General features: G+C 36.8%; 1 protein-coding gene across 1 annotated transcript in view; it reads left to right on the top strand.

Moving 5' to 3' along the window:
• The window catches only part of ARHGAP24 (Rho GTPase activating protein 24), a 704555-nt gene that overhangs the window by 583670 nt on the left and 95024 nt on the right, over window positions 1-25861 (top strand). The window contains exon 3 of the mRNA XM_007948828.2: window positions 21672-21794. Coding sequence (XP_007947019.1) covers window positions 21672-21794 — 123 coding nt within the window. The remainder of the gene's footprint in view (window positions 1-21671; window positions 21795-25861) is intronic.

The following is a 25861-nucleotide window of genomic DNA, read 5'->3' as shown; positions in this document are numbered from 1 at the left end:
TGTGATATTAATGATATTGTTCTATAATTGCCACATTCTGTGGGATCACTTTTCTTTTCTTTCACCAGAAAAGAACTGCCCCATAGAGTTTCCTACACTGTAATCTTTACACCTGTAGACTGCCACATCTTTTTTCCTGTAGAGTAGCTGGTGAGTTTTTTCCACCAACTTTTGGTTTAGCAGCCAAGCACTGTAAACACTGCACCACCAGGGATCTTTATCATCTAGGCACTGGCATCCAAATTGAGACTCACACAGGCTAAACAATATACTTAAAGCCACAGAACCAGTAAATAGAATTCAAGGATTGATTTGGAGCTCTTTGACACTGTCCAATGCTGCTTGTAGTTTCTAGTATTAAGACTTCAGAAGGTGCTTGCTATAAAAGTCAAAGTATCACATTAACTATTAACACCACAATAACTAATTAATATTGCAAACAATTAACAATTGGAGTCAGAAGCATCATATTAGTAATTAATACTTACATTATATATATTGATTTATTTAACTACCTGGGAATAGGTCTAACAACCTGTGATAGGCTGATGACACAACTTTGCTTGCTGAAAGTGAGGATGACTTGAAATGCTTACCGATAAAGATCAAAGAATATAGTGTGAAGTATGCATTACATCTTAATATAAAGAAAACAAAAATCCTCACAACTGGACCTACAAACAACATTATGATAAATGGAGAAAAGATTGAAATTGTCAAAGACTTCACATTGCTTGGTTCTACAATCAACACCAATGGAAGCAGCAGTCAGGACATCAGACGATGTATAGCACTGGGAAAATCAGCTGCAAAGGACCTCTTTCAAGCGCTGAAGAGCAAAGATTTCTCCTTGAAGACTAAAGTGTGCCTGACACAAGCCATGGTATTTTCAATTGCCTCATATACATGTGAAAGCTGGACAGTGAATAAAGAAGGTGGAAGAAGAATTGATGCTTTTGAGCTGTGGTGTTGGCAAAGAATGCTGAAAGTACTGTCAACTGCTAAAAAAACTAACAGATCTGTCCTGAAGGAAGTGCAGCCAGAATGCTCCTTGGAGGCGAGAATGGCCAGACTTCATCTCACCTTTGTTCATGTTGTCAGAAGGGACCATTCCCTGGAGAAGGATGTCATGATTGGTAAGGTGGAAGGTCAACGTAAGAGGGGAAGGCCCTCAAGGAGATGGATTGATATGGTGGCAGCGGCAATGGGCTCAAGTATAGCAAGAATCATGGAGCTGGCTCAGGACCAGGCAGTGTTTTGTTCTGCTGTGCCTAGGGTCACTATGAGTCAGAGATGACCCAATGGCACCTAAAAACAACTGGGAATAGGGCACAGAAAAATGATTCTAGGTGGCACAAATGGTAAAATGCTCAGGTTCTAGCTGAAAAATTGGAAGTTCCAATGAGCTTTGAAAAACAGGACTAGCTATCTTGTTCCAAAAGATCACTGCCTTGAAAACCCTATGGAGCAGTCTTACTCTGCACACAGGATTCTCCATGAATTGAACCTGACTCAGCAGCAACTAACAAAATGAAGGAAAAAGGAAAGTCTGGAGCCCAAGACCAACCCAACCAGGAATAATGGTGGTTCTAATGAAGCATAAGCTCGATGAATCCTAGAGGGTATATTGTAGGATACAAGGTATGATGGAGTGGTGGTGGCTGCTTTATATTACACTAACTAATTTATTTAAAAAGACAAACAGCAGTTATGGAGCATTTATTGAATGCAAGGCACTGTGATAATTATGAAATTATAGACTTAAGTGAGAATTGTTCCAGCTCTCAAAGCATTCACTATCAAATACATTGATAGATGTTAGCAAACGAGTTGGATCCGACTCATAGCAATCCCTCCTTGGGTTTCTGAGGCAGTATCTCTACAGAAGTAGATTGCCCAACCTTCCTTCTGAGGAGTGGCTCGTGGGTTTGAACCTCCAGCCTTCTAGTTAGCAGTCAAATGCCTTAGGCACTACACCACCAGAGCTCTCAAATATAAAGAAGCTTCTGTTTATATTAGGAAATATAGGCAAAGATATAATTTTGAGGACTAAGGTGAACCTGCCCCAAGCCATGTTGTTGTTGTTGTTGCTATTTGCCATCAAGTTGGATCTGACTCATAGCGACCCCTCCTTGGGTTTCTGTGGTAATATCACTGTGGAAGTAGATTGCCCAACCTTCCTTCCAAGGAGTGGCTGGTGGGTTTGAACCACCAGCCTTTTGGTTAGCAGTCAAGTGCCTTAGGCACTATGCTACCAGAGATCCTAAAATAATAGGAGAACTTGCTATATCACAAATGTATACAAAGTGATAATGACAGTCAGGAAGGGAGGGACCAACTTTACTTGGGTAAGATCTTTAAAGATTAGATGAAGAAAGAAAGAAGAGAAAACTGGGCAGAGAGAACTCCATGAAAAAGCATAGCATGACTCTGAAGGAACCAAGAATAATGGAAAAAAAAAAAATTGGGCTTTGGGTTAAACAGGAGCCTATTCAAACCCCAACTCTGACATTGACTAGTTATGTGATGTTGGGGAATGAAAGAACCCCCTCAATTTTATACTCTTTAAAATGGACAGTGTCATTGCTACCTCATCCAGTTATATGTGAAGATTAAATGAGATAGTGTAATATAAAGCAGAGCATATTTTGTCTGGTTATTAGGAGCACTCTTTTTGTGCTCAGAAACTAATGATTCCAAATTCTTATTCTGGGACTGCAAAGTATTAACGTGTTATTAGGCTAAAAAAGAAAGAAAGAAAGAAAACAAGCAAAGAAACAAATGATCAAACAAAAACATCAGCAAAATAACTTTTGCAACTTGGAGACATATAACTTAGCTCTTGGGGGGGATCATATATATTTGTTATACAATCCCACTATCACTTTTTATGATTGTTTTTTGCTGGCATCTAATTTTGTATTAAATCATGCCCCTGCCTTTGCTCACTTCTAGTTTTTAGTATGTTAAAAACCATCAAGAGGTCTTTCCTACTTGATTTGCATCTTATATTGGGTTTAGCTTGTGTGGATATTAAAGAGCAATAAAAAAGACTTTTAGTGAATGGAACCCTGTAATTATTCAATTCTCTATTCATTTATTCAACAAATATCTTTCAATAAGTATTATAATCATGTAATATAATTGATAATTCTAGATCTTGTGTTGAAGTTAAAGGTTGCAAACAATCTTGCTTCCTTCAGCTCTTCTGAATAGAGTAAGGGTTTTCCATTATCTAAAGTATTAAGTTTGCTAACTCTGAGGTGTTTTTGGACTCTACTGAAGAGAAACCCAGCAACCTTGATTTAATCTTGCTTTCATTTACAAGCCATTTCTCTTCAGTAAATAATTGGCTCTATATGGTTTTCTTCTTCTATCTTGAGGTGTGTGTATATTTATTTCTTTTACACCCTTTCTCTTCCCTGTAGATAAGATCAGGAAAGATAACAAATATCTATTACCTCTTTAGTGGCTTCCTACTATTATATCTAAAAGAAAACAACAACAACAACAAAATAACTACTACTTTTTCTTGGGTGTTATTTAGGAATCTGGTCTTTAGTTTAATAATATGTTCATCAGTCAGATAATCAGTGTTCAGAGTTTAGTGGATTTGGATTGATAATTATATGTGAATCAGATAAGATGCCCCCAAACAGTGACTAATTTACTCACTTCTAACACTGTTGCATACTCCCATGGGTGTTCATTAAATGTTAATTAATTATTGTATACTGGACTGAATTGACCTGTGGATTCTGGCTGATTACCCCTCAATCTAAAATTATGAGATGCACAGCATCATCCTATCAGTGGGCAGGATCAAATTGTAATTTATTGCAGGTGTCTAGAAATTTAGAGCATTTTAGGAATTCAAAGAAGTAGATATTTGTACTAGATATGAACGATAATACATAACAAGAAATTACTACAATGTAAAACATCTGGCAGCTTTTTCTAGAAGTTTTTCCTCTGTAGTTTTAAGAAGTTCTCATTTGGATTCATAACTAAAGATCATGTAGAAGCTGGGTGACTTTTTTTCAGTATATTTGTTGATAAGTGTGTGATAATAAGAATTTTAAACAGTTTATTGTCCTGAATGGATTTTCTATGTCAGTTTGATAAGTATAATTATTACGGAAGCACTCGACTGCTAACCAGAAGGCTGGTGGTTCAAACCCATCAGCCACTCCTTGGAAGTAAGGGTAGGCAATCTACTTCCATAGTGATACTGCATGGGAAACCCAAGGAGGGGTCGCTGAGTCAGGTCCGACTCGATGGCACATAACAACAACAAGGTTTTAGAAGTTGTTGCAGAATATTTGAGGAGTGGGAAGGAGTTCCTGAATATTTTAAGATTTTTCAATATTATGAATCTTTAGATGGTTCTCATTTGTTATGAATAGCTTTTTAACGTAAGGCTGTATTTGTATGTTTCCTGTTGCCTGAAAATGGTTATTGAGAATCAGTTTTCAGGAAGAATTTCAATTTTCATTCACTTGCTTACTTAATCTTAACTAAAATTATGTAATTATTTTTTAAAACATTCATGAAAATCTCTTTATAATGACTCTGATCTCATTAACCAGATTGACACTAAATGATAGTAAAAGCAAAGAACTCTCTTATACCCACTGCCATCTAGTTGATTCCAACTCATAATGACTACTCTATAGTGACCCTATAGAACAGAGTAAAACTGCTGCATAGAATTTTCAAAGCTAGAAATCTTTACAGAAGCAGACTGACTCATCTTTGTCCTGTCCAACTATTTTGCACAATAAAAATGCCAAGGTGCAAGATGAGAGTAACACTGGCTGAGATAGTTAAGGTAATATGTCAATTTGCTGGCATCACGGTTCTCAGAGGTTTGCCATTATGTAATGACATAATCTGGCAGTTATGTAATGGCATAGTCATCCTCTAGTTTGTGATCTGATGTGGTTATTTTCCATTTTCACTTAACACTGATTTGCATAACAACCTGGTCTTTGGAATCTAGCCATGTCAATAAGTGAGGGATGAATGTAGTTCTCATGTTGTTGTTGTTATTGTTACTGGGAGCTGCTGTCAAGTTAGCCGAATGGAATGCACAATGAAATTCTGCCCAGTCCAGCACCATCCTCATAATAGGTCATGGATCGGACTGTTAGGATCCATGGGGTTTCATTGACTGACTTTTTGAAATAGATCACTAGCTATTTCTTCCTAGTCCATCTTAGTCTTGAAGGTCTGCTGAAACCTGTTCAGTATCATAGCAACACTCAAGCCTCTAGTGACAGGTGGTGGCTGCACATGAGGTGCGTTGGCTGGGAATCTAGCCCAAGTCTCTGGCATGGAAGGTGAGAATTCTGCTACAAACTCTCCCTGCCCCTGGTTCTCATCATAAACCCCACTTTGGTCACAAGATGCCTACCCATCCACTACTACTCCATTTATCTGCTCCTCTATATACTACAATGCCTAGAAGAGTTTATACTGGTTATTTATTTTCTCTCCTCCATAAACTTATGAACTCATTCCAGTCACTACTTTCTTTATGCTGGTCTAGCCAGTTGAAGTAGCTCTTTCGAGGTCATCAATAAATCCCATGTTACCTAATCCAATGATCCCTATGTTACTTGATCCAGTGACCTCTATTTTTCCTAACCCAGTGGTCTACCAAATCCTCACCTTATTTGATTCTCATTGGACTCAGCTGATCAATTTCTTTATTCAGCTTCTGAGACACAACTTTCTCTTGTTTCTCTTCCTACCTCACTTCTCAGTCTACTTTTGCTGATTCCTCTTCTTTTGCCCAGTCACTAAATGTTAGAATATTCCCCAAGTTCAATTCTTTAATTTCTTTTTCTCTGTTCTACATGCAGTATTCTCTGGGGAACTTTAAATACCATAACACTGATGACTTCCAAATCTCCATCTTCAGTCAATAGCTTACCCCTGAAATGCAGGTTTTGCTTTGTTCACTGTCCTTTCCTCACAAACTAGATTAGTGTTTGGTACATAACAGGTGTTTAAAATATATGTTGAATAAAGGAATAAATTCTGTATTTTACAGCACAGGATTATTATAATAAAACAATTGAATCAGGGAATGTAAAAGTAATTTGTGAACCAAAACTCATTCTACAATATTGTGATTTTATTATCAGTAGTATTATAGATTTTTAGTAATCAAAAACAATCAAAAGAGTGGGGTAAAAGAGAATTTTTAAAAAAAGATTTCAACATTCTAATCTACATCTTCAAAAGAGGTGTGCCTCCCAAAATTCAGTGTTCTGTTTAACTCATGACACTTCTGGGCATTAGGCAAAAATATTCATATTCAACAAATCTGTATTCAAACAATTTTTAAAAAAGCAATCCTAATATTTGCTCTTAGAAAAGTATGGTATCTTTAATGCATGAAGCCCACAGATTTGTTCAACTCAGTGATCCCAACTTGAATGACATGTCCTTGAAAAACTAGTTGCAGAGTATTAATCATTTACACTTCAAACAAGCAATTAGATAAGTCACAGGATCCATAGTTTTAGAGCTCAGTACTTTCTGGCTGAATGGCTGTCACTAAAAGTAGAAGACATGGATACAAAATAATAGGATAAGTGGGTTGAAATATGCGAGTTTTAACATTTATAGTCTCTGCCTGCAATTGCAAATTCTATTTATGAGAATTGTTGTTGTTAGTTGCCATTAAATGGACAAACTTTACCATGTGTCAGAACCTCCTAACAGGCTTCTTCAAACACAGATTACTGGCCCCTACATCTAATGTTTCTGATTTACTTGGTCTGGGTTTTTGGCCTAAGAATTTTCACTTCTAACAAGTTCCAGGGTGGTGTTGATGCTGTGTCCTATCCGCCAGGATATCAACTCTGAAGAGTTCCATCACTCGGAGGAGCATTCACTAGAGGGTTTATCAACATGTTTATGGAGTATAAAGTTCGATAAAACTCTGAAATATTTCTCTACTATGTAAAGTACTTTTTGTCCAGTTTTTAAGTTATTCAGGGCTTCCTATTTTTATTTTTAAGCCCCTTAAGAATTCATATATTCCTCACTAATTTTCCTTAATATTCAAGTCATCATTTATGTCTTTAAAAGACTTATGTCTTTCCTGACAGAAAAGCGGTATTAATTTTAGGTTCCTGTGGATCAACAAACTTCCTGCCTTGTTTCTCTGTGTATGAATAAGTATTCCATGTACTAAAAGTTGTAGGTTATTGCTGTCTACAATTTTCACCCTGACCGTCATGGTTGGAGGAACACTGATCTAAATGTAAACATCATCTATTCTACTTACCTTCCTCCTGTATCAATCAGATAATATTTTAAGTTCATTAGTCTCCCCACCTAAACTGTTGTTGCTAGGTGCCGTCGAGTCATTTCCAACTCACAGTGACCCCGTGCACAGTAGAACAAAACACTGCCTGATCCTTGCTATACTTGAGCCCATCGTTGGAGCCACCCCAATCCATCTCGTTGAAGGCCTTCCTCTCTTTCTACTAAACTAAGCTAAATTAAAAGACATAAATTCTAGATACTGTGACACTGCCAAGGAAATGTTCTACTTTTAGTTCTCAGAAAATTCAATCAGAAACATATAATTAGATATTGAAAAGAAAGTGAATAGAGTCTGAGTATTTTATATAAGCAAAAATCAAAATATTATGTTGGACTTAAATTGAGATCTTAATGTCTACACAGTGTAATCTGGAAAACAGAAATCTAAAGCACAATAAATGATGTTATACTAAGCATGCCAAGCAGAAACAATATGTTTTTTGAAAGAGTAAGTTTCAAATAATGTGAACATTATTAGAATTTAAAAATTTGCCAGTTTGAAATTTTGAAGTTTTCATTAATCACCTGAAAGTAAACATATTGCTGAAAATTGAGCCAAAATTTTGTTCCAGGTCCAAAGGGTGACCAAGAGCCATAATCTCAGGGATTCCTTTAGTCTCTATCAGACCACTAAGGCTGGTCTTTTACTTGATTTTGAGTTTTGGCCCACATTTCTCTCCTACTCTATTGAAGACCTCCTAATGTAATCCCCTTCAGAGAAGTCAGTAGTAGTAGGTAGGTACCATCTAGTTCTTCTGGTATCAGTATCATGGAGGCTGAGGTTTATGTGGTCCATCTGTCCTTTGAATTAATTTTTCCATATGTCTTTCATTTTCTTCACTTTTCTTTGCTCAGGACAGAGCCAAACAACACTTACACATCTCCAAGGTGAACAGTAACACTAGGGAGGTATGCACTCCTTAGAACAATCAACCATTTGAGATCAAAAGAGCAGTATTTGCCTAAGGACACAATTCAGAAGGCAGGAAGGATTAGGACAGAAGTGGGAGTGGTGATGTTACATTGAGGGACATCTTAAGCTAAATTCCGTAGGGAAGCAAAACCAGTAAAACTTATATAGAGAGAAATTTATATCTCAGAGAAATGGCTCACACAGTTGTAGAGGCTGGCAAGTCCCAATTCGTGGGTCAGATGTCAAGCTGGAGGTTTTTCCTGATTCACACAGCTGCAGGGGCTGACAAAGTCAAGATCAGCAGGCAGTATAGCAGGCTGCTGACTTCTGCGGATGATGAGAATCTTACATGAGCAGGTAAAATGGAAGATTGTTGGCTCGCAGTCTGCAAGGGCAACAATTCCAAGATCGGCAGGAAATATGGCAGGCCATTTATTTAGCTCCAAAACCAGATGATGATAAGCTAGATATAGGATCCAGATCCAGGAGAAAGTTTCAAAATTTTTCCAGGACATGCACATAGATATTAGAAGCAAACTACACCTCAGAGGAAACTCTCTTTCAACTATGGCTGCTCATAGTGCATCTCATCATGGACTCAAAAACTACTTACACCACTTAGAATCGTGGTCTAGACAAATTTACACAGAATCTTAATTAGCACAAAGGGACTGTCATCAATGACGTAAAATAAAATGGGTATGAATTATTACATGGAAAACTGATTTACTCTGTAAACTTATACCCAAGTCACAATAAAAAGTTAAAAAAAAAAAAAGTAAATGTATTACAATTATGCTTTTTAAAAATATGACAAATATATGAAATTTAGAGTTGAAAAATAAATTAACAGTTGTAGCTATGTAAAAAGACTTTCTTTACAAATATATTCAGAAAAAAAATGTATTTTTTAAAAAGTAATCTGTCTTCTTGCTTTTAAAAATATTAAACTTTTAAGTATTTAAAAATACTTAAAAAGGAAAAAAATGAGAATTCAAACTGCTATACATGGGAATAATAGCAACAGCAATGTATATAATGTCCCAAGCACTGTTTGAAGTACTCGATGGTATTCACTCTAAAAAACCAAACCAAAGCTATTGCTGTTGAGTCATTTCCAAGTTATGGCGACGCCGTGTGTTACAGAGTGGAGCTACTACCTAGGGTTCTCGGCTGTACTCTTTATGAAAGCAGATCATCAGACCTTTCTTCTGTATGCTGCTGGGTGGCCTCAAACTGCCAACCTTTAGATTACTAGGTGAGTAAAAACTGTTGAGGTGCCCAGGGATCTTCAATTAACTCAAAATGACACTATTTGGAAGGTGCTATGAATACCCTCTTAAAGATGATGGATCTCACAGATAAGTGACAAATTGTTGTTGTTGTTGTTGTTGTTGTTATGTGCCGTCAGTGGGCCCGACTCATAGCGACCCCTCCTTGGGTTTCCGAGGCAGTATCAATAGGGAAGTAGGATTGCCCAACCTTCCTTCTGAGGAGTGGCTGGTGGGTTTGAACCGGGAACTCAACTTTCACTGTGCGGACTCTCAACTACATTGCAATACTTCTTTTAAGCACATTTTTTGTATTTAAAATTTGATCAAGGCATTATTTTTGCTCTAATGTTCACATTCACATATTTAAAAGATTTTTATAGTGAAGCTTCAGGAAAGATAAGTCAAACCTAACTTATACAATATAAAATTTTCTGGCTGATGCTTCATTTATCTGTAGTAAAATAGACTCCTAACAAATAATTTCTAAATTTAATTCTTAGAAATCTATCATAATTGGTGGGTACAAGCAAACTATAATTGATTAATGAGTGTTAATTTATGGCTACTTTTTGATTAGGCATAAACTAGCTATGTGTGTGCACAGATTCTTTCTTACAGAGAGATTATGATGTAATTGAGTATACAGGAGATATGTAAAACACTATTGTAAAGTACTCTTGAAGTTAAAATATGGCATTATTTTATTAGAATGCAAAGCAACATTTAGTATTATTACTGTTAGATGGTACTCATAAAACAGAATAGTTACAGCCACTGGGCCTTTAATTAATTTTCATTTTCTAGTTTAAAGATTTTAAAGTACTCAAAAATTTCATTGCAAGATAATGTAACTTTCTGTTAGCATAGTGCCTAAGGCACTTGACTGCTAACCAGAAGGCTAGCGGTTCAAACCTACCAGCCACTCTCAGAAGGAAGGTTGGGCAATCTACTTCCGTAGATACACCGCCTCAGAAACCCAAGGAGGGGTCACTAGTAGTCGGGTCCGACTCGACGGCAAATAACAACAACTATTCAAATATTAAAATTATGCCCTTTTGATATTTTAGAAACTAACTTATGGGAAAGAAATACTTGAAAAAATTAATAAAGAATACCAAAACTCTTAAATCTCCATAATGCGCAAAACTTAATATGAAAAAAAATTAAAATGATTTTGAATGTGCTACACCAATTTATTCTCTTGCCTCTTTAGTGAATTATGTACTATATCATTATTTTCATTGTTACTTATTGAGCAGAGATAGGAACTACGGAAGCTTATATGTTGTTTGTATTTCACATAAGGCTGATTGTTTTCCAAGTGCCATTCTCTGTATAATGGTAGAAATGTTTTTCCATCTCAGTGATTTTCCACTGATAGTTTTCAGATTTCATTTTAAATCTTGCAATTTCTCGTTAGGTCCCATTACCAGCAAAGACCTAACTTTCGAGGGAAGTAATGCTTAAGGAAAACAAGAGCTTACAGTTATATAAATGGAAATTCAGAAAGGTGTTTAGAACATTAAAATATTATTCTGTAAGCTATAATAAAGTGGATAGTACATAGTACAATATGTCTAGTTTGGCCTGATTTGTAATTGGGAATGAGGAAATATTTCATTCTTGAAATTATTAACAGCATTAGAGGTGCTCACTGAAATGTCCTCAAGTCACGAACCAGATATAAACTCTGCTTGGAAACTAATCAAGCGTGTATGACCTCAGTTTCCCTCAGACAACTTATATTGCAATGTAAATATTCACTATGTAGCTTTAAATTGTGTTTCCTCAAAATGACACAGACATAAATACATCACTTCTGATAAGTTATTTTGTTTGTAATTGGTAATTTTATCAATAATTTACAATTACTTTCCATCAAGGTAAAATGACAAAAGTTTACTGGGGTGACAATTTTTTTAATTTTTCACATAATAAACCCAACAAAACATTCTGTGGACACATATTTTTAGAAAGATAATGCACATAATGGTAATAATCTCTTTCCCCACCTAAAAAGTTCTAGTTACATGGCATAGTCTGCTCTCTGAGCAATGCTGGTCTGATGTCACAAATCTTCAATTAAGGATACCCTCAGTGGTCAATATCTGGAGAAAGAGGGAGGATTTATAGATAAACTACAGATAATCCAAAGTGAAAAATTTTAAGCAGCACTGAGTGACTTTAGTGATGATTATCTTTCAGCTCCCACTTCTCTGTAAGTTTGTCTTACTGTGGTGGGTTGCTTTTGCTGTAAGGCTGGAGGCTATGCCACCAGTGCTTCAAAAACCAGCAGGGTCACCCATTGTGAATGGTTTCAGAGGAGCTTCCAGACTAAAACAGATTGGGAAGAAGGATGGGGTGATTCACTTCAGAAAAAATTTGGCCACTGAAAATCTTACAAATAACAATGAAACACTGTCTCATATATTACTGGAAAACTTTATGAATACCAGTGAAGCAATAGTGCTGGAAAATGAGCACCTGAGGTTGGAGCTCTGGTGGCATAGTGCCTAAGGCATTTGACTCTGACCAGAAGGCTGGCAGTTCAAACCCACCAACCAACCACTCCTTGAAAGGAAAACTGGGAAATCTACTTCCGTAGAGCTACTGCCTCAGAAACACAAGGAGGGGGTCATACAAGTTGGAACTGACTCAATGACAGTGAGTTTGTCTTTTTGGAAGGATGGAGTTAGGAAACAAAGAGGGAAGAACATTCTCAGCATTTCTCAAGCTGAAAGGACTGAAAAAAACAATTCAAGCCTGGAGTTACCCATATTGAATGATTCTATGGGCAAAACATTGAATGATTCAGGAAACATCAAGAGAAGATGGAAGAAATACAAAGAGTCACTACACCAAAAAGAACTGGTTGATGTTCAGCTGTTTCAAGTTGTAGCATATGATCAAGAACCAATGGTATTGAAGGAAGTAAGTTCAAGATGCACTGAAGGAATTGGCAAAAAACAAGGCTCTGGGAGTTGATAGAATACCCATTGACATGTTTAACAAATGGATGCTGCACTGGAGACACTTAACTCACCTATGGAATGTAATTTGGAAGATAGCTACCTGGCTTAATGACTGGGAGAGATCAATATTTGTGCCCTTTCCAAAGAAAGGTGATCAAACAGAATGTGGATATTATCAAATAGTATTAACATCACAACAAGTAACTTTTGCTGAAGAAAATTCAAAAAAGGTTGCAGCAATGTATTGACTGCCAGGAATTCAAGATGGATGCAGAAGAGGATGAGAGATGAAGGATATTATTGCTGTTGTCAGATAGATCTTGGCTGAAAGCAAAGAGTAACAGAAAGACTTTTAACTGTGTGACTGTGCAATTGCATTTGATTGTGTGGATCATAACAAATTATGGATAACATTGCAAAGAATGGGAATTCCAGAACACTTCATTGTGGTCATGAGGAACCTGTACATAGACCAAGAGGCTGTCGTTTGAACAGAACAAGGGGATACTGCATGGTTTAAAATGAGGAAGGGTGTACATGCGGGTTGTATCCTTTCATCAATGTATACTAAGCAAATAATATGAGAAGCTGGACTGTATGAGCACAGCATCAGGATTGGCGAAAGACTCATTAACAATCTTATGCAGATGACACAATCTTGCTTGCTGAAAATAAAGATGACTCATGAAGATCAAAGACTACAGTCTTCAGTATGGATTACATCTCAACATAAAGAAAATAGAAATCTTCACAACTGGCCAAATAAGAAACATCATAATACGTGGAGAAAAGATTGAAGTTGCCAAAGATTTCATTTCACTGGGATCCACAATCAATACCCATGGAAAAAGCAGTCAAGAAATCAGAGGACATTATTGCACTGGGCTTTCTGCTGCAAAGGACTTCTTTAAAGTGTTAAAGAGTAATGACATCACTTTGAAGACTAAAGGTGTGCCTCACCCAAGCCATGGTATTTTCAGTTGTGCCTAAGACATTTGACTGCTAACCAGAAAGATGGTAGTTCAAACCCATCAGCCACTCTTTGGTGATCTACTTTCGTAGTCATACAGCCTTGGGAACCCAAGGAGGGATCGCTATGAGTTGGCTCTGACTGCTGACTTGATGGCAGTGAGTTAGTTGAGTCATATGCATGTGGACAAGGAATAAAGAAGACTGAAGAAGAGTTTGTCCCTTTGAATTGTGTTATTGGTGAAGAATACTGAAAATGCCACGGACTGGCAGAAGAACTAACAAATCTGTCCCAGAAGAAGTGCAGTCAGAATGATCCTTAAAAGCAAAAATGGCCAGACTTCGTTTCACCTACTTTGGTTATATTGTCAGAAGGGACTAGACCATGGAGAAGAATAGCATGTTTGGTAAAGTAAAGGGTCCGCAAAAAAGAGGAAGACCCTGAAAGAGAAGGATTGACGACACAGTGGCTACAATGATGGGCTCAAGCATAGCAAGGATTGTGAGGCTGCCCAGGACCAGACAGTGTTCTGCTCCATTGTACACAGGATCACAGTAAGTCAGAGTTGACTCGAAAGCACCTAACAACAGCAGTAACTTTTTAGCTTACCTTGACTTCTTACTGTTTATTGCATTCATGACCATACAGTTTTTATCATTTATTCTTTTCAATTTTTCTGATTATAAAATTATAGTCTGGGTTTTTTCTAATTATTTTTTAAAATTATTTTCTGATTTTTCCAGCACAACACCCAGAATAATTACATGTGGAAATAACACATGCTTGAATATCTGGGACATGCAAGAGAGTACAAAAGGACAACAAGGAAAAAAATTCCCAATCCTACCATTAAAAATAACTGCCATTAAAATGATTGTGTATTTCTAAGTCAATTACAAAAAGGAAAAATATAGTATAGTTCATTATTGTAAAAAAAAAAGTTAAGGAAAAGTTTATACATGGAAAGAAACTTTCTTTGTTAGTTACCAGTGGTGGGAGGGGAGGAGAGGGAACACTGCAAAAAAAAAAAAAAACAACAACGCATTGGCCCATGTCACTTTAGTTTTACGTATTTCACTGTACATAATTATATTTCAATAAAATGTTTTTTTTAAGTTTGTGTATTTCTATTTATCATCTTATTTCTCTGGCTTTGAATCTATATGAAAACTGAGATATCATAAATAAAATCTGTGTTTTCTTTTGTGTAAGAAAAACACACATTATGAGCATTCTTCACAGTAATATTTTATTAGCTACATAATATCTCATCATAAGGAATATTACCTATACTCCTATAAGTACCACTTCTGACATTCTCTTAAAAATTTAAAAATTCTTTGCAAACTTTTTCATCAAAAATATTATTTTCCAAAGTTTTGTTTTGTAATTACTGGAGGAGATGAACTTTTCATATGATTAGTTTATATTTCTTTATTGAGTTAACTGTGCATTTCCTTAATGTAATTTCTTTAAACTTCTTTAGATTCAGTATTCTTATAATTTATTAAATTCATTAGATGGTTCTTAATCTGTTTTTTAAGTTTTGCAAGTTAATCATGTCAGCAGTTCAAACCCACCAGCCACTCCTCAGAAGGAAGTTTGGGCAATCTACTTCTGTAGTGATACCACCTCAGAAACCCAAGTAATTATTTCGGAAAATCTCCTTCTTTGGGAAAGAATAATGTATATCAAAAGCAAAAATAAAGAATATTCCAAAAATGTACGTGCATACTTTCAATTATGTATAAATGATTATAATTGAATGTTACGACCTTCTTAATTAACTTAAAATCATAAATCCTTGAAACTTTAACACTAGCACCAAAGCATTAGTACCAACATACAACATGAGTAACATCTAAAAAAAATGTATACAATTTACTGATACACAGTGCTCTGTAAAATGTGTGCAAAGTCACCATTATCTTGTTATTGTTTTTCGTCAAGTCAGACTCTACTCATAGCCACCCCTCCTTGAATTTCACTATCCAAGTATCACTACGGAAGTAGATTGCCCAACCTTCCTTCTGAGGAGTGGCTGGTGGGTTTGAACCACCAGCCTTCTGGTTAGCAGTCAAGTGCCTTAGGCCCTACACTACCAGAGCAGTATCTAACATAACATTAAAAAAAAACAAACAACAACAACAAAAAACTTCATAGGTATTTATATTCAAGCAGAATTTCAGAATGTGTGTGTATATATATTTTGAGGTGACTATTCATTATGCTCTAATTTCTGTGATAGGAGCACTGGTGTTCTGTACTTTTCTATTTATTGAGTTACCATTTTAATAATGTAGTTTTCAATTTCAAGTCATGATACCAGGCTCTTAGAACTGAGGGTTATACACTACAATGGATGACTCTCCAGTTAGCAGGCACAAGTTTTTAATGCAGAGTATGTATTTCATATTTATGTAAATGTCTCCAGTTGTTTTAATCACATTCTTAGCAATGAGTCTATTTCCATCAGAACTCATAGAAGTTTTTCCACATTGTTTTTTCTTCTTCATTAACAAATACACTGAGCAATCAAGATCTCTATCCATGGGTGTAATCCACAGAAGGGATTTCATGTCTGTGATTGGCAGTCTAAATGAGATTCAGGGTCAGACACATGGCACTATTGACAGGAGATAAAGAAGCAAATGAAAAGTCAGAAGATAATGGCTGCTTGTGCTTATCATTCTCTTTTTTCCCCAATTTCAGGCAGAATGACACTCTAGTGGCTGTCATTCACTCTCATTACTAAGGCTGCCTCTGCTTGGGCAGGGAGTGACACAGCAGGATATTGCTGTCCAAATTACTAAGCATCCTTCAGGCAAAGCCAATACTTAAAGTATTCTGATTTCAAAATGTTATTTTATTGCTTTTTTGGCCAAGTACTGTGAATCAGAGTACATTGTTTTGTGCTGTGCCATGCCAAATGAATATTTTTTCTTTTTTCATTTAGTTACCTCTGCCACTCATATGTCATACAACCATGCATATGCATATCAGTTTGTGATATATTTACATGAATGTGCAGTTTATAATTGTAATATACATTGTTATGAATACATGTATCAAAGTAGGATAACATTTCAAAGTCCCTTATTGTATGTATTGTGTATGGTTGACTATTTCCTGAGCATTTGATATAATATTTATGAGCTCTATTTAATTTAATATGTCCTTTCTGCATTGGGAGGGCTGGGAGTCCATTAAATAAGAGAGAATTTGTATTTATACAATTTCTACTTTAATCTATCACATTGCCTGTAGTTTTACATACATTATTTCATTTAATTCACCAAGTTTGTACTATATAGGTATTACTTTTTTGAAGAATGCTTAAGGATGCAGAGATTTCAGAGTATAATTCCAGAAGTAAAATAGTAAATATAAGATAGAAATGTGAGCGGATATCTAGGGTGCAACTATTAGTCTCTCCACATCTGGAGCAAAGAAGAGTGACAAAAATCAAAGACACAAAACCAAAGGACTAATGGACTACGTCAACCTTAGCCCCACACAACCTTGCAATCAGAAGAACTAGATGGTGCCTGCCCACCACCACCTTCTGCTCTGAAAGGTATCAATTTTGAAGGTCCTGGATAGAGTGGGATAAAATGTGGAACAAAACTACAAATCATAAAAAAAAGATTAGGCTTATTATTGGGACAGAGACTTGTGGAACCCCTGATATTATACTCTTGGTCACTGTTTGGACCTGGAACTGAACTCAGTCTTATAGTTCAATTTTCAGTCAAACAATAGATAGGTCTACAGGGTGAACGGGAACTCTGGTAGCATAGTGCCTAAGGCACTTGAGTGCTAACCAGAAGGCTGGTGGTTCAAACCCACCAGCCACTCCTCGGAAGGAAGATGGGGCAATCTAATTCTATACTGCCTCGGAAACCCAAGGAGGGGCTGCCATGAGTCAAGTCTGACTCAAGGGCACATAACAACAATAACAACACAGGGTGAACAATAACTCTAGGAAGAGGCAGACTACTTGGAACAATCAACCAGTTGAGATAAAAAGAGCAGCATTTCCTCCAGGACAAATTTCAGAAGGCAAAAAGGGTTAGGAGAGAAGAAGGAATGGAAGAAGAAATACAGAGAAGCAGTAGAGGAGTGATGATACATTGAGGGGATTGCAAGCAATGACATGAAACAAAATGTGTGTGAATTGTTGAAAAAAATCTTATTCGCTCTATAAACTTTCACCCAGAAGACAATAAAAAGTAAAAAAAAAAAAAACTGTAGAATTGTGATTCCAGCTGACTCTGACTCCTGAAGCTACTTTTTTTCAGATACAAATTTCTGAAAGTAATGATTGACTTAGAAGAGACCTAGAGGCATAACAACATCGTTGTTTCTCTAGTAGGGAGATATTCGCTCTGATGTGAGAAGGCTGGTTCTGTTTATAAAAGAGGTCTGTACAGTTGGATTCCTCTACACCAGGAAAGAGGTCTCTGAAAAGGAAATCAATACCATTTACAATAGCTACCAAAAACGTAGGATACTTGGGAATAAATATTTCCAGGAATACGGAAGACCTATACAAAGAAACCCATAAAACACCACTTCAAGAAACTGTAATAAGAGATCTACATAAATGGAAGAACATAACCATGCTCATGGGTAGGAAGATTGAACACTGTGAAAATGTCAATACTATCCAAAGTAGTCTATACATTCAATGCAATCCTTATCCAGATTCCATCAATATTCTTTAAAAACATGGAAAAACCAATCACTAATTTTATATGGAAAGTAAAGAGACCTTGGATAAGCAAAGTATTATTGAAGAAGAACAATAAAATAAGAGGTCTCACACTCTTGGGTGTCAAAATCTACTATATAGCCACAATAGTCAAAATAGCCTGGTATTGGTACAATGACAGATATGTAGACCAGTAGGAGCTCTGATATCATAGTGCCTAAGGCACTTGACTGCTAACCTGGAGGTTGGCGGTTCAAACCCACCAGCCACTCCTCGGAAGGAAGGTTGGGCAATCCTACTTCCATAGTGATAACTGCCTCGGAAACCCAAGGAGGGGTCGCTAGGAGTCGGGGCCGACTCAATGGCAAATAACAACAACAAGAATAAAATTGAGAACCCAGAAATAGATCCCTCCATCTATGGTCAGCTGATCTTTGATAAAGGGCTGAAATCCACTAAATGGGGAACAGATAGTCTTTTTAACAAATGGTGCTAGCAAAACTGAATATCCATTTGCAGAAAAATTAAACAAGATCCATACTTCACACCATACACAAAAACTAACTCCAGATGGATCAAAGACTTAAATGTAAAACCTAAAACTATAAAGTTCATCAATGAAAAAATAGGGAAAAATTTAAGGCCCTAATTTATGGCACAAATAGACTGTCAAGCATAACCCAAAATGCATAAGCAGTAGAACAGAAACTAGAAGATTGGGACCTTCTAAAAATTAAATTCTTATGGGAATCAAGAGGCTTCTCCAAAAGAGTAAAAAGGGAATTTACAGATTGGGAAAAAAAATATTCAGAAATGACATATGACAAAGGATTTACTCCTAAAATTTATAGAAAACTCCAACACCTCCACTTTTAAAAAGAAACAATCCAATTGAAAAATGAGCAGAAGACATGAACAGACACTTTACCAGAGACCTTCAGGCAGGCAAAAAACGCATGAAGAAAAGGTCGTGATCATTACCCATTAGAGAGATACAAATAAAAACAACAATGAGATACCATATCACCCCAGTACTGATACTAAAGTTCAATAAGATATAAAATAACAAATGCTGGAGAAAATATAGAGAGATTGGAACTCTCGTACACTGTTGGTGGGACTGTAAAATGATACAACCACTGTGGAAATCGGTATGATGATTCCTTAAAAAGTTGGAAATAGAAATACCATTTTATCCAGCAATTCCATTACTAGGTATATATCCTAAAGAAGTGAGAGCCAGGGAATAGATACATGCACATCCATGTTCATCACAGCACTATTCACAATAGTAAAGAGATGTAAACAACCTAAGTACCCCTGAATGGAGGAATGGATAACCAAACTGTGGTACATGCACACAATGCAATAATATGCAACACTAAAACATAATGTAGAATCTGCCAAACACCTCATAACGTGGATGAACTTGGAGGACATTGTGCTGAGTGAAAGAAGTCAATTACAGAAGAGCAATTACTGCTAATTGGAGAGGTCATTCATTCTAGTATGTAATCCTTAGTTCTAAGAGCCTGGTACCATGCCTTGAAATTGAAAACTACTTTATTAAAAGGATAACTCAATAAATAGAAAAGTACAGGACATTGTACTTAGTCCACTCTTATGAAACATCAAGGAAAGGTTTATATATGGTAGGAAAATTTCTTTGTTGGTTACCAGGGATGGGAAGGGAAAGGAGGGAAAATGCCTAAATAGGTTAAATATATATATATTCCCTTCCCGAAGTAGGAGAAGGGGGAAAGGACAAGCTTTCTTTTGCAGGGTATTGAATTTATGCTTATGATGTTGGAATATATTGGAAAAGGATAGCAATGATGGTGGCACAACATGAAAAATGTCATCAGTGTCCCTGAGCTTTAAATGTGGAAATTGTTATGTTAGTGAATGTCTTGGTGTATATGTTTTTACTACAAGAAAAGTGAAAAAAAAAAAAAAAAGGTCTGTATGCATTAGGACACCTATGTGATATGCTCTATTGTCCCTCCTCATTCCCTCCCCAGTAAGTTGTATTAAAATTTAAAACTTGGATTCCAGTTGCTGAACTTATTGGTTTAAAGTTACTTCATTATTCTCTCTGTTCTATAGGTATGTCAAAGCTAGGATAGTTGTACTTCTCAACTTAGAGTATATGAATCAAATTCAAAAATCACAAATTCGGTTGCTCATAGCTTTCAGAACTATGTGTGAATTAGGTTGCATGTGAAAGAATGGGGAGTAGTGAGGTCTGTTTTTAGGGCCTGCAAGCTCTTCATCAAGGTATTCAGATTCACTTAAAGCTAATCAAACAATAGCAATATGTTAACCAAACAAAACACTTCTATTAAGATTAATCCAACCCAAGGTTGCAAGTTTACATTTAGTGAAAATTAAATGTTGATAGATCATTTGAGCACCTTAAAAGATAGTATAATGTAAACATATTATCAGAATTTAGTTATATACTTTAGACTAGTCTGTTGTCTTAATTATTCCTTCTGTGAACAACACTCTGTTTTCAGTATCTGTCTTAAGGTCGTAAAAGATTATTCCTGTTTTGTAAATGGGGGAAAAATAGTCATCAGACAAATTTAAATGTCCTTTGACAAATCCTATAAAACTAAATCATCTACTTCAAAACTCTAGCATTTCAAACTTGATATTCAACAACAACAAACAACCCACTGTCATTGAATCAATTCTGACTCATAGTGATACTAGAGATTATCTGTTGTTTCAAAGATGATGAATTGTTCTTTGGAGGAAGTAATAGAAATCATCAACTTTTTGCATGGAGGCCCCACAGAGGTTTCCTAATGCTCTCCTCAGATGTGGGGGCCACCTGGGGTTATTGATTGGTCTGTATTGGATGTCCAGACAAGTCTTCCTTCTTCCTGCCTTGCTCTTTTTTTACTCTCTTGAAGGTATGATCAGAGGGGGATGGAGTGGAGGGACTGGGGGGCTGCACTTCAAGGATAAGGGGATAAAAAGGGTCACTGTTTTATATGTGTTTCTTTCCCCTTTATTAGAACTCCCATACTCAACCGTGATGTCCTAATTGCTTCTCTGTGTGTGCACTAAGTGGTGCTCAGACTGCCCAGCACTTGTTTTAAATTAAAATTCAAGCTGCATGGACCACTTTTCTAACTTCTCCACCTTTTACTTGGCTTTTTTTCTTTTTCCACTACTCAGCAGTTGATGTAAATAGATTGGATTATGAGTTAATGCAGGCCTATGGGTTGTTGCTAGGACGAAAAGCCAGGCTTTGTTTGCAGAATAACATTTGTCCTCCAGCTTTCTCCTGGAAATATGAGTCCTTCCCTTTAGAGCAGATTTTTTCCCTCATTCTGAAACAATGGAAAATATGTCCAACTCATGGCATGGGATCTGGTGTCTCTGCATTAGGCACAGTCCTAGGGATTCCCCAGGAGGTTGATGGTCCCAGTCTTTGCCTGAATGCATGCTCATGTGTGATTGTCTTTCACAGGAGGCGATAGAGTTCGGATGACAGCAAATCATGAGAGCTACCTCCTCATGGCGAGCACCCAGAATGATATGGAAGACTGGGTGAAGTCCATCCGCCGAGTTATATGGGGACCTTTTGGAGGCGGTGAGTAAATTTTAAAATTATGGAAAAACAGAAAAATAGCTAAACTTTTTCTTTCCTTGCCCACAGCTGATGTTACTGTCAGCTCCTATTATCAAATGAACAGATATAATAATAAACAGTAAATAACTGAACATTATTATTAGATACATAACTCTTAGAAGTTTAATTTAGATCAAGTATTATTACTGATCAGCCTGCTTCCATGAATATGTTGAATTATAAAAATGATTTGTATTAATTTTTTATTTTGGATTTTTGCATTTCTACTAGCCATGAACAGCTATGGAAAGGCTGTTGTAAATATAGAGTAGCTAGGAAGTCTAGATATAGGACAAAAAAATTTTGGTTTTTAGTTTTGATAGGGATGCCAACTTGTAGATCTCAATGGTATCAAAGAGGAATGATAAAGCTTTCATTCAGAAACTGATGATTTTAAGAGTGGAAAAAAAATCTGTGGATTAGGCGAGTGTTTGTAGATTTTATACTAATTAATTTTTAAAGAATCTTTATTATATACAGTGCTGAGAATGTACCATATAAATAATAAGTTAAAAGATACTATAAGAATATAGGAGGAAGAAAAAGTTAAAGAAGTGATACAGTCATTCAAATATTATATAATCATAAAAGTATTTAAAACAAAATTAGATTAAATAGAATCAGAAAAGTAAGAACCCCAAAATATTTGTCTACAACCAATATGTATTTCACGTATATGAGGCCTAATTCATTTATATTGATGTGCTTAAAAATAATTTTTATTAATATGAAATTCAAATTAATAAACCAGTTACCATTCCTATATTTATTTTACTTTTTTTTACTTTCTCTTTTATTTATTATCAGAACTCTGAATTTAAAGAGTGAATTCTATTTTGCCTTACCATATCGATACTTTTTAGTCCAGCTTACCATTTCAGCACCACATTTGCGAATAACTTCAAATCTTAGTTAATAATGTTAAAGAGTTAAAGTTAAAATAGTAAAGATTCATAGAGGATGTATTGATATTTTGCCACAATGATGAGACATGCCTGCAAATTGTCTATTTTTCAGCAGTATCTTCTGTTGGGGAAGGAGGAGCTTCATGAAAACCAGGGTGATATACTAGTGCATGCTGGCACTTCCAGGGACAAGGATTTGTGGAGACCCTAAGGAAGTGACTTTTCAAAGTTCCCATTATTTCTAAAGACTCTTTTTTCCCCTCTGTCATCAGATACCTGGGGTTCTTGAGTTCAGGAATCCTTAATATCTGCTGAAGGAGCATCTTGGATGAGGGGTTATCTGTTCTCTGTTATTTTCTTCCTTTTCTCTTGTTTCACCCATTCTTTCCCCAAGAAAAAGAAATGAGATCTGCTCATTCCTCTACGTCAGTGGCCACAAAAGGTTGTACTAGCCCAGGAATTTCAGACATCACACTGGGACTATACCAAATTCTGTCATAGTTCTCTAGTGCTACTATAACAAAAACCCCATAGATAGATAGCTTCCACAAACAGAAATTTATTCTCTTACAGTTTAGGAGGCTAGAAGTTCAAATTCAAAGTGCTGGTTCTAGGGGCTGGGTGAAGGCCCTTGACCATGAGCTTCAGCTTTGCATCTCGTTCTAGGCCTCTGGAACTGGAGGCATCTTATAACTCATGCAGCTGCTGGCTGCTGAGGCTGATAAACCCAAAGCCAGCAGATAATGTGGCACAATCTCAAGATCAGCAACATGACAGGCCACTGGGTCAAGTCCAGGTATTGGATATGAAGACTCAGCCAAATGTAACAACCCAATGTGCCAAAAAGCTAGAGATCCTTCCCAAAGCTTCTCCATATATACTGGAAGCAGGCCACACCCTGAAGCTAACTCCACTTCAACTGCTTAGCTGCCCACTGTGGAGGTGATTATAATCTCATCATGGGAAAGAACTACATCCAGCTGCCAAGCCACTCAAAATCATGCCCCAGCCAAGTTGACACATAACTTTAACTACCATATATGTAAAGAAGCTCTGGTGGTTGAAGTATTGGACTTCTAAGCAAAAGTTGGCAGCTCACACCCACTTGCCACTCTATAGGTGAAAGATGATTCAGTTTGTGCCCATAAAGATTTACAGCCTGAGAAACTCTATGGGGCTGGCTTCTCTGTCCTATCGGGTCACTATGAGTCAGAATAGTTTCAATGGTAGTGGGTTTGGTGTGGTTATCTATCCATATATATCTTAATTGTTCATTAAGTCTGGGTGCTTAGCCCAATTTTAGCTAATAGAAAATCAGGTGCTTCCTATGCATTTCTCTCTTCTGATGAAGAGCTGAGTTACAGACCCATGAAGGTAAAATGAAGTCTTATAGATGAATAATACTTCTGATGAATAATTGGCATGTGGCAAATAGGAATTAATTAATAAATAATATGGTCTTAAGGAAGAAGCACCTATTCCTTGCCTCTGACACAAATCACATGTGAGATCTTAAATAAGTGGCTTCATCTTCCTTGCCTTCAGTTTCCTCTATTATGAAATAAAAAAATAGACAAAACTATTCTAAGCTTCTTCCTAGCCCCCAAATCTTGTGATTACATGTATTCTCTCCATCCAATGCTCAGGTCACTGAATTTTCAGTAGGCTATACCTCTTTTGAGTTCAATAATGTCTCTGTGTTGCTGGTAGTGAGATAAATTTTGTGATTCTTTATATTCTTAGCAGTGTGCTCTGAAACAGAAACAATGTTTGAAATAGAGGACATAAATAACTAATAATGATCCTTTTAATGACAAAATATTAACCATCTGGACATACTAGTAGGCGCTCTGGTGGTGTAGTGCCTAAGGTGTTTGCTAACCAGAAGGCTGCCAGTTCAAACCCACCAGCCACTCCTTGGAAGGAAGATTAGGCAATCTACATCTGTAGTGATACCACATCTGAAACCCATGGAGGGGTCGCTATGAGTCAGATGTAACTCCATGCAGTGAATTAGGTGGGGCTTTTTGGATGTACTAGTCAGAGTAATGATGTTTCTAATGGGACTACCTTTTCAGCACTCCTCCCAGTTTTATAAAGTTTCTGCTGAATGGCTAGGAAGATAAAATGAAGTCTTGTAGGACTAGCTAGGAAGGAACACAGAGGCATGGGGGGTCAGTTGGGGTTAAAGCACTAGCATTCCAAATCTGTTCATGGAACAGCCAGGTAGATGAATGATTAACCAAATGAATAAATTGTTCATTAAGTGAGATTGAGAGTGTTGGAAGGACCTGGGACCTGGGGTGGAAAGAGAGTATTCAAGAGTATGGCAGAATGTTGAAAGCAGGGTTGGTTTTTAAATCATCACCAGAGAAATATATATGTGTGTGTAAATGTGTGTAGTTTGAGTGCACACATGCACACACACATACACATTAACTTTTTGTGATTATACTTGCATTCTTTGTTACTATATTTTATATTTTCCTATTTTAGAGAAACAGACATATGTATATATGCATATAAACAAATGTACACATGTGTGTATGTGTTAATGGTATATACATTTCAACCAGGTCACACAAATAAATTCAATACCAAAGGATCTGATAAAAAAAAAAAAAAATCTTGTATAGGAAGAGAATAAAAGCAGGAAGGACAGTAAAAATTTACCCCCTTGGGGTATTTGGGGGCTGTTGATTTCTGGAGGGGCTGAGTCAGCCAACTGTTAAGTGCTGCACAGGAAACAACAACCGGGAAGGCATTGCAAAGTCTAAAGAAGAACGAAGGTTACACAGCACCAGTGCATTCTCCCTCCTACCCTAGTATTGTGGTGGCTGCACCTGCTGCATGTGACCAGCAGGCACTGAAGGCAGCCGCAGCCACAGCCATGGTGACGAGGCAGCAGCAGCACTGCCAGCTCTCTCCCAGCTCTCATTGAGAAAAAGGGAGCTGGAGCTGGAGGAGGGGGAGGAGACGTTCCCTGCAGAGCAGCCTCCCCCGCAGATCCAAGGAGGCTCCTGGAATGGGCACTCGGCTGTTCTGACGTGGTGATTCTTTCGGGATTCCTGGGAGTTTGAAGACAGAAGCGAAAAGGGAGAAGCTCACAGAGATCATCAAGGC

This window comes from Orycteropus afer, unplaced genomic scaffold (genome assembly GCF_000298275.1).
Source record: "Orycteropus afer afer isolate SDZICR_OR568_19922 unplaced genomic scaffold, OryAfe1.0 scaffold00227, whole genome shotgun sequence".
Taxonomy (NCBI): Eukaryota; Metazoa; Chordata; class Mammalia; order Tubulidentata; family Orycteropodidae; genus Orycteropus; species Orycteropus afer.
The sequence above is the reverse complement of the archived record's forward strand: the minus strand, read 5'-3'. Positions and strand labels throughout refer to the sequence as shown.